Source organism: Micropterus salmoides, unplaced genomic scaffold (genome assembly GCF_014851395.1).
Source record: "Micropterus salmoides isolate LMB-PRFRI ecotype aquatic unplaced genomic scaffold, ASM1485139v1 Ms_hic_scaffold_20, whole genome shotgun sequence".
NCBI lineage: Eukaryota > Metazoa > Chordata > Actinopteri > Centrarchiformes > Centrarchidae > Micropterus > Micropterus salmoides.
Window position 1 is genome coordinate 2,961,004 of NW_024041151.1, and position 10,452 is coordinate 2,971,455.

Below are 10,452 nucleotides of genomic sequence, written 5' to 3' on the forward strand. Positions count from 1 at the left end.
GTTGGACATGTGAGGCTGGAGAGTTACCTGCTGAACAGCAAACTGACCGTACAGTTTTTACTGATAAAGTAGCTCATAACTCTCAATTGTCAGATTGTCCTTGAACGCACCACTAAAAGAGAGTTTTAAAATGGTCCCTGCTTGCAGCTGCATGACCACGAAGCTGATTCAGAAACTGTGTCAACAAATCTCATGTTCAGACTCAAACCTGCAGCAGGTCAGTCCGTCTCTCAGACCTGTCTGACTTCCTGTCTGTGGCTCTCCGCTCCGAGCCCATTGGTTCCTCCTGAGGACTTTAAAACTCCTCAGATATTTAGTTTCATGTTAAAGTTTCATTTCCTCTCCCAGCTGCCCGCTGTAGTTTCTGTCAATCAATAATAAGAAATCATTTTTATTCAGCAGGAAGAGAGGTAAAAGAAGTTAACTGGGAATGCAGTCTTTAAAAAGTGGGTTTCTGCGGGCCTGTTTGAAAGGTGGCGCGGTGTTAGCCTGTCAGATGTGGCGAGGGAGGGTGCAGCTAAGGTAAAGGCCCTGTCGACCCAGGTCCGGCGCTTTCTCCTGATGGGTTTTAGTGTTGCGTCCGCGGAGGTGTGGCGCAGGAGGTCCGGAGAGGTAGGGCTGGGCCAGGTTTAAGTTTAAAGTGGATCCTGTAATTAACCGGGAGACAAACACATGTGATGCTCCAGTGAGTCTTTGTGGCAGCAGGACGGTGTATGTTGGCCTGAGTCAGAATAAACTACAGTGTGTTCACGGTGAAGGAACACGAGGCTCTGATGGGTTTATTAGTTTCTGGCGCGGCTTTACGGAGGTTCGTGTTGGTCAGAATACTCAGTGAGCAGTCAGCCATCGTTGTGTCACTGAATATAATTAATCAGACCCAGTGCAGCTTCAGGAGGAACTGAAACCCTGAAGGAAGCTGAAGCGTGGTGTTCTGTGTGTTGGCGTGATGGTTGAATCTTTGGCCAATCACGTGTCCCCCAGCAGTCGCTGCTGTGAGCCAATGCCAACGCGGTGCAGTGTTTATCCACAGAGCGTGGCCGAGTGCCACAGCTGAGCCTCTGCAGTCTGTTGCTAGGTTATTCTCTGCTGTCCGCAGAGCTACAGAGCTCTGCGCACCGGCTGGACTCTCCTGCGGCGGCACAGAGACGGCTTTCTTCAACTGAGTCCTCCGCCTCTTTCCTGTCAGTACACTACACCAGTGTTTCAGTGAGATTCTTACTGAGCTGAGGTGAATTAGCAAATGCATAAGACACCAAACTATAGACGGTCCATTAGGAGCAGAGGTTCGCTCCGTGGGCAGCTTTAGCATCAGCCCACCTTGGTTATGCAGCAGCCCACATCCTCCTCCTCCTCCTGCTCCTCCTCCTCCTCTTCACCAGTCCAGCTCTTAGTTGTAGCTCAATGGTTCTGCAGCCGTAAGACAGTAGGGATAAGATAATAACTCGCCTCATGTCTCTTCCAGATATTTAGGAGATGGATCTGACTTATCGCTTTGTGTTCTGGTTGGAACAAAACGACTGTTAAATAAATGCTGAACATGTTTAATCGTATCAAACTGATCCAGTCTTTTGGAGCCTTGCGGTTGTCATGGAGACACAAAAAACAAATTGCTCATGCTCTCAAATTTGCACACAAATGACTTATTTTCTGCTAGAACACTTCATTATTTGTAACATTTTAATTATACCGTGTGTACCTGAACACAACCTGTAGTTAAACAGTCATTCTGTGAACAAACCTTAAAGTGTTCATATTAAGTGTAATTATGGATCGAGCTGCTGACTTCCACTGATTATGTTGCTCTGCGTTCGGCTGCACGGTGTGGAAACGGCGTCCGGTGGTGCAGGGACAAGGACAAATGTAATGTGAGAAGACAAAAAAATAGATTTTTAATTTGTGCTCTTAAATCAATAACTCATGTACACATTGGTACTAAGTTGGATGTACTTGTCACTAGTCATTCGTGTTATTTGGACACACATTACTAGTTTGTATTAATTCAAGAGAACTAACACCATTTATTATTACGGTTATTGTTTGCATACGTTATTAATAAAGATAAAACCTTGCGTGCTCCATGTAGTCGCGACTCTCCACATTTGAGTCTGTGTGGCAAAACAAAGCTTCAGTTATTAAACACAACCAGCTGCGTCTCCGGAGAGAAACGCATGTGCAGCTCTGATTGTAATTTTCATTTTGTTCTTTAGGTGGAACTCCGGCTGTCAGGAAGGAGGTGATCAGAAATAAGATCCGGGCGATCGGAAAGATGGCTCGTGTCTTCTCTGTGCTCAGGTTGGTTCTGTTTCTCTCACAATTTTACAGGAAAATAAAGATTGAAGGAGGGTCACTTTGCCCTTTTTGAGCACTTCCTGGAACGAATGGTGACGTTTGAACGGACGCTGCTTTCCTTCAATAAATGAGGTTATTGGACAGAAAATCCTGCGTCGAGGAGTAACTGCGGCTCCGTCCTGTTTCCAGTCGTGCTCCACTTTAGTACAAGGCTAATGACTTCTCCTTGATTTACACGTGTCCTCTTTAATCCTGTGGAAGTGTGTCACAATAATTTGTCCTTTATCAGAAGGCCCAGAAAAGCACCACAGACACGTTATCTAAAGTTCTCCTCTCACTTTTAGTTATTACTAGTGAGTTAGTAATCACTATCGCTGCGTGGGAGCAGCAGGCTGTTTATCGCTTCTGCTTTTGTTAGGTGGTTACTGTCCTCGGCGTGCTCCACCCTCGCTTCATAAACACAGGATTAGATTTATATTCAGAGGTGGAAGACGTACTCAGATCTTTTAATTAAGTAAAAGTAGCAGTACAACAGTGTAAAAGTACTCTGTTACAAGTACAAATCCTGCATTTAAAGGTAAAATACTAAAGGTTCTCACAATGCAGGATGCTACATTTATAATATACATTAAATGATAATAAATGACTGGATAATTATAGATTCATTCATTTGTCCATCACTTTAGTGCTGCAGCTGGTACACGTGGAGCTCATTGCAGCTACTTTAAAAACTGCAGGGCGACTAAATCTACAATAATACATCACATTTTATCAGTTGATTTTATATTTTGAATTAATAATCTGAATCTGCAAAAGATAAATATACATATATAATATAAAGTACCTCAGAACTGTTCTTTAGTACAGTACTTGGGTAAATGCTGTCGGCCGCCGGCTGCACTGGAACGCTAGTTTAAATTTTAAATGTCTTCTCTCAGCAGATGAGGACATTTTGTTCTGAGCATTAATTCATTACAAGTGAGCTCAGTGTCCTCTTTATGGAAGTGCGTACAGCAGCACGTAACAAAGGAATATAATAAATTCAAAAGGCCACCCACACACCTGAAAACAGCTAAGAACCCACACGCTGCTCGCACATACAAACCACACACACACGAATAGCAGCTAACCAGAAGCCAGAGAAAGCAGAAATGTTTTCACTTTTCTCTGTTAAATATTGGACACAGGTCTCAGGTCACGAGGGTTTGATTCAGAGAGCAGGACCGGTTCTGAAAGCAGCACCTGATAACGTGATATTAGTGAGTAAGTGTGATATATGAGGGAGACAGCCCGACCTCATGTGTCATATAGACTCAAAAATGACTACTTTTGGTCATTATTGTCATTTTAAGACCATTGATGTGACGACAGTCCAAAGAGAAAGGAACTTTTTATTCCTAAGAATATTCAGACATCTTTTTTAAATATCATAAATTAATGTATAAAATAAAACCACAAAACCAAAACAAAGAATAAAAAGGACTTTCAGGCTCTTAATTGCTGAAAACATGCTGCATATGCGCTGTGCCCCCCACAAAATCCTGCTCTTTATTCTGGCATGATGTTGGTGAGGATGCTAAAATGTTCTCATGTAAACACAACAGATGATATCGAGGAAAGCTAAAATGATTGAGGTCGTAATGTAATTATGAAAAACAACTTCGCACAGAGGTTTTAAACTCTGCTTTACTCGAGGTTCCTGACTGTATTTCATAATACGTGAAGACATCTCATGCCTCTGGTTTTAGACTCTACTACAAATATATCTTATAAATATGTCTTCTCTTTATTCAGCTGTAAAAACATCTGAAGTCTGAGATCATCAAGAGAGAAAAGGAAGATAGAAACGCTTATCAGCTATAAAGAACGTGCATTATGTTTCTGTATGATGTTGCAGAGCGTGTAGGAGTTACAAAGCAGCTGTGTGCTGATTCATCCTTGTGAAACATGATAAAATATGTGGTTAAACAGATTATAAAACATCTGACGCTCTAAGTTTATCAATAAAAGCTCTTGAGCAGCTGTGCCAAAGGCTAAAACACGAGGCCTCCTTGCACCGCTGTTGATCTTGAGGTCATTGATCTCCCTGACGTGGTTTGTGTATGTGTGTTGACAGAGAGGAGAACGAGAGCGTGCTGCAGCTGAAGGGCCTGACCCCGACAGGAACGCTGCCCGTGGGAGTTCTGTCCGGAGGGCGGCGAACTCTGCAAAGCGGTGAGTGTGAACGCAGCCGAGCATCCCACCAAAACGCTAACACGGAGTCCAGCTGACACTAACGCCCTGCGCCTGCACTCACATGAGAGACTAACCGCTCAGAGACACACGGTGAAAGGGAAATGTCAAGTGGCGTCCTCTCCTCCTCTGAAGGACCGTCTGCTCAGAGAGATCTGCCCTTTAAACACAAACAGTGTTTCTGCTTTGTGTAATAAGAAAGACTATTAACTATTTAATGACACCAAGTCCTAAAGAAGCTGAAACCTCATTCTTAGTCGTTGACCGATGTGTGTTTATCAGTGTCCGACGTTTAGAGAGAGAAGACATCAAAAGTAACGCGAGTAAACCTGCAAATATTCAACCTTCATCTGCAATAAACTGATAAAAAAGACGCCGGAATAACGATATCATGAGGCTGATTTGTGGAACAAATGATTTCATGCTTTGTTGGGTCTGTCTGCAAGATGACACGCAAACAACTTTTAAAATGCTTATTTTCTGAATGGAGTTTGGCTCAGTCGAAGCTCTGCTAACTTGTGATCAGGTAGTCCAGCTTCCTCACTTCCTTTTCTCCCAGCAGACTCCTATGAAAACGTTTGAGATTTAGAAAAGACCACGGTGACCCTTGTGTTAACCCTTTCAACACTTTCCTAAAACTCACAAGGGAGAGCGCTAACATCGTTCACCAGCAGCTCACTGAGGAGGCTGCCAGCAGAAGTGTCCTAGTGAGACATTTGCTGTTTATCGCGCGAGTATCGGCAGATTAATCTCAAATCCTAACAACTGCTCTGGCAATTCAAAGACCTGTAGTAGCGCTGTGGATCAAACAACGACAAATGTTTGTTTCCAAAACTTGTAACATAAACGTCCCTGTCAGACACCCAGCGGATCATCCAGCTCGTCGACCGCTCAGGTGATTAAGCCGACATCAGGACCTCAAACTGAACAGCAACCTGATGTGCGGGATTTCAGCCCGATTCTGAAATGAGTCACAACACTTAGTGGTTGAAACACGGTGCTCTCGGTTTTAGAGGTGTTGGCAGGGGTCATCTTGAACATCTAACAGAGCTAGGCTAGCAGTTTCCCCCTGCGTCCAGTCTTTATGCTAAGCTAGCTAGCTAACCACGTCAGAACATCTCTCTCAAACATTGAACCTCAATTAATTTTTAATAAAATCTGTAATTTAGCTTTTTAGGGCAACATAATTAAAACTCACATTTTATCTCTCTAACAAATCCTGATTGTTGTTGTTATTATTGTTGTTATTATATTTATTATTATTATTATACAGGCTGTTCTAACCTGACTGTGGTCACTGCCATGTGGGTGGGGGGGGTTGTATGATGTTCCTACGTGTTAACAGGACTGACTGATTGCTGTGATAACGTGACTGACTGAATGCATTGATATATAACGTTCCCACTCTCTCTCCATTGGTTTTGGGCATGGCACTTCTACTCACGCTTACACAGCCACCGTAGAGGCAGAAGAGGCACGAGGTATGCAACCCCGTCCGTCCGTCCGTCTGTCTGTGTCATGTTTTAACTATGTGATGATGTGTGATGCTGTTTAAGTCTTTAACCTGAGTCCTGCAGGGAGAGGTGAATGTTTATTTTCCAGCTTGAACCACAGCTTCTATTTCATTTTGATTAGTTGTAACATCGTTTTAGCTTTAGTGGAGGAAGCTGATATCGTGTGTCTCAGGCCTCAAGCAACAACAAGCAGAGGCTCATGTGTACTTTTAAGAAAAACACTTTAATATTCCTCTCTTTAGCATTTAAAGGCTGTAGATAAACTTTTAAGAAATGTTTATAACACTATGATGTAGCTGTAGGCAGATTACTCCTGTGGACACTCATTGTATCTATTATTCTGTCCACCCCATTTATATCAGTGAGGACAGGCGACAAGGGTTTTTATAACAACAGTGACTTTGTCCTTTTAATGAAAGTCTGTTTCTTTGTCTTCATGCTGTCCGTGTCCTGTTTTGAAGTAAGTTTTCCCTCCTGCTTTAACCAGTGCTCCCAGTGCTCCCAGTACTCATGTACCATTAAGACCTGTGTGCAGCAGGGTCAGACATTAAAAGAGGGTGTTTATGAAACACACAAGTCTCTATTTTCAAACCTGGGCCTTATTTTCACTCATGTTGGTGTTGAAATGACAGTTTGGAGTATGTGCAGTAGATGCTTCAGTCACCCTGCGAGTGACGCCGGTGGAAACGAGTTTGTTGTGTACGTAGAGGAGCTGCCAGCGAGACTTCAGTTTCCTGTTAAAAACAAAGGGGGTCACCAGGAGGCCCTCGTAGGGATCCGTCACATGATGTCAGACAACAAGAAGCACTTTTTATGGACGTTATTTGACTCTACTTTAGATTTTGTTAGTTTCAGTGTTTAAGTCTTTAGTACTCTGCCGCCGTCTCCCGCCATGATGCCAGGCGAGGGGTGCAGACTAACAACTGGCACAGCTAAGAAACTGGAAGATCTCATTTCCACCCAAAATACCAGGCTGATGTAGGAACTATGAAATAAATCGACAAAGACGAAAACTAAAGACAATTACTTTATAATTTTAGTTTTGGCCTTTTTATTTCAGTAAATGAATTTTCTTTAATTATAATAACTTACCCTGAAGGAATACGTAGCAGCCGCTTCAGCCTCAGGGCTGAAACATCTACTCTACCGATTCAAAACTTTGTGTAGCTACGAGTCATTTCAACACAAAACATGTGAACAGGTTTCAAAATGCTGAAATAACCATTTAAGAGAGGTTTAAAATACTTTGTTATTGGTTTTGACTTTAGAGCACCAAAGAGGAAACCGGTCCGTCCTCGCCTAGTGCCAGATCCAGCTGGTGAAGAGACGTTCTAGTCGTAACACTCGAGCACCAACCTGTCCTTTAGTTTCAGATATACGAGTGGTCAGTCTAAGAAAACAACCTGTTTATTAAAATAAAGTCACGCTGATGTAATAAATCAGTTATTCAGATCCATTTATAAATGTTTATTTGTAGAGTCAGAACAGTTGCAGGTAGATCAGAGTTTGTGCCTCTGCTGCTCTCTGGAGGCTCCTCGCTCATATACGTCTTGTTTCCTCGCAGCCATTCAAGGCTTCAACCCGCAGCACAAGATCCAGAGCTTCGAGGAGGCCCGAGGTCTGGACCGCATCAACGAGAGGATGCCCCCCCGCCGCGACAGCAAGCCCCAGGAGGCCGCCCCCTCCCTCAACAACCTGCCGGCCAGCCCCGGACCTCCGGACAAGAACGGCACCAACGCGCAGGCCTAGATCCTCCCCCCGCTCTCCCTCCTCTTATCTCCCTCCTTCTTCCTCTCCTTCCTCCCTCCTCCTCCCTTGCTTCCTCCCCGCCCCCCCTCTATTCTCCGTTTAAGAGCAGGAGAAGAAGCGACTCTCACCACGCTTAATTTATTTTATCATCTATTAAATATCATAGTTTAAGACTGAACAGGATAAAATCTCAGCCGTACGTGGACTTGCTAAAGGCAATCAGTGCCCAGTCGAATCCATTTTGTAACCAGGAGGCTGGTGTTCGGGTGTTCAGCGTTTTTATTTTGGCGGGGGGAGGAAGTGACGCTCATTCGAACGCCGTCTCCGCGCACACACAGAAACGATTGCATAAAGTCCATCCTTTCTTATGCCAATGATAGTGTGACTGAGCTCTGAGGAGCAAGTGTTGACATTTATATTATATACTGTATGTATATTTTAATTGTTCCCTCTTTTCAATGTGATGGTTTTTTTGTTTTTTTACAACACATAGATTTAGGCTTAATTATCCAGAGTGGGGGAGAACGAGGGAGGGAGGGAGGGGAGCAGGAAGGTGGAGGGTAAGAGTATTCTGCTTAATTACAACTCGGGGCTCGAGCGTTAATGTTCAGAATTAAGATTGGAAATGTCAGTTTGACGGCAAGAGCTTCACTCAAGGTCCACTTACTGACTTTTCAGCTGCTTGATGACGACGAGTTGTCAAGGCTGATGGTTAAAAGCTCCAGAAACAGCTAGTTAATATGAGGTGGAGGTGTGCTAATTTCTAGTATTAAGGGTGTTGGGTGGGTGGGGGGGGTGGAGCCTACATTTCCCATGATGCAATTGGACAGCATGTTTCATTACAGCCTCCCAGCCCGGGAGAAAAGCCACTTCTGTCAAACTCCCGATCTCTCTCGGCTTTTACTGAGACATTGTGGTTCGTTCCCACCAAAACACAAGTTTACCGACTCGAACGAACTACAAGTAAACGCCTCTCCGTTCATCTCGTGACCTTTTTAGATAATCTAGATAAACTGACTCCAGCCTGTTTGATTTCTCAGATCTCAGAAATGAATTTAGCGAGTTTAGTTTTTCTGTCACTGACGGATGAAACTACAAACGAGACCCGAGTTTTAACGAACCGGAAAGATCCTTTACAGAGAGAAGCGGGGGGGCAGAGGTGTGTTGACGACAGTGTTGACTCAGACCTGGTTGGGTTTGATCGGACTGTTTTGTTCTTTATTTTTCGGGGGGGGGGTAAAGTATAATGGGATGTTGTCGGGGGAGGACGAGGCCTCATTTCTGACTTCTGTTCATGTCTCAGAACATATCTCACAGAATGTACAGAAACCGTTTAAAAGATTGAATCATGATTTTTTTTTTTCTTTACAGCTGAATTTGAAAAAAAAAAGAAAAGAGAATTTTTTTTTTTGTCGTACATGTACTGCGAGGCCTCTCATTTATGTAGATGTTTCACTCCATTCAAATAAAAAAACAGAAACGTTAACGCTGCCTGTGTGTCTGTTGAATGCTGCTGCTGAAGGACGCGTCGCCGTGCGGCTGCCAATCAAAAGGCCAGCGTGGGAGGTGTCGCTTTGTCCGGCGGAGAGACGAGTGGCATTGAAACATGGCCAGCTCCTCGCTCTTCTGTGTAGGCCCATATGTTTCTTAGCAACACAAACCCTCCACAGGATTACCTGCAGTTCACTGAAGTAGCAGCGACACAGAAAAGGTTTATGATAATAATAATAATGCAGCAGCGGGGGTGTTTGAACACAACACACAGTCACAGCGCTGCACAATCTCTCACTACTGCACAGAGGGAGGGAGGGGGGGTGTATGTAGTAACAAATGAGGAACAAGAGTGAACAAATAAAACATGAGGTGTCAAATTAACACTGATGATACATGAAGGTATATTTAGGTCCAGCACTGATTGGTTTTAAATCTCCTTAATGCAACTGCAGATATTATTAAACATCACCGTGTTTAATGTTACGAGAAAAATTTATAATAAATACAAATTATTTCCGTCACAAAGATTCATAACTGTTTTTAAATTCAGCTGATAACAGGAAGGGTCAATAATTCATGTTGAAAAGGCCAGAGAGCTTGTTTTTAACACTGTAATGTCCCAAACATCAATTAATAACGTTTAATAACGGTCTTCAGAGACCGCGATCTTTAACAAGCAGGTGGAAATAAATAAGCTGCTTTCACTGTGGTCGTTTGAAAGGCAAAACTCTTTCATGGCAGGAAATCTGCGGTGAACTAATTATTTGATTGAACTAAAGATTAAGTCTTCCTATAAAACATCTGTTTCAGCTTCTCTCGTGAAGATTTGCTGCTTCTCTGAATAATTGTAATAACTGTAATGTTTGTAGATAACGTCGAGCTTTGGACACAATAAGCAGTGTGAAGGAGTCACTTTGGGCTCTGCCTAACTGTGACTGCACAATCTTTACAAACCAAACGATGGTTTCATGGAGGAAATAATCAGCAGATTGATCCAGAATGAAAAGAATCATCAGCTGCAGTCTGATACTAAACAGTTCAGAGAAATAATAATCTGATGAATATAATAGTCCAACATGTTACTGCCTAAATACTTTAAAGGTTCAGTGTGTAATATTTCTGAGAATCTATTGACAGAAATGCAACATAAGATCCATAACTCTGTTTTCAGTGG

The 10,452-nt window shown here is 43.1% G+C and overlaps 1 protein-coding gene across 2 annotated transcripts in view; it reads left to right on the forward strand.

The window, feature by feature from the left end:
* The window catches only part of ppp3ccb (protein phosphatase 3, catalytic subunit, gamma isozyme, b), a 29,259-nt gene extending 19,989 nt beyond the window's left edge, over nt 1-9,270 (forward strand). The window contains exons 11-14 of one of the 2 annotated variants that reach the window (XM_038733661.1): nt 2,208-2,292; nt 4,406-4,503; nt 5,976-6,002; nt 7,600-9,270. In XM_038733661.1, coding sequence (XP_038589589.1) covers nt 2,208-2,292; nt 4,406-4,503; nt 5,976-6,002; nt 7,600-7,784 — 395 coding nt within the window. In that variant the 3' untranslated portion in view covers nt 7,785-9,270. The remainder of the gene's footprint in view (nt 1-2,207; nt 2,293-4,405; nt 4,504-5,975; nt 6,003-7,599) is intronic. The other variant, XM_038733662.1, reaches the window with a different exon arrangement.
* Nucleotides 9,271-10,452: the final 1,182 nt, after the last annotated feature.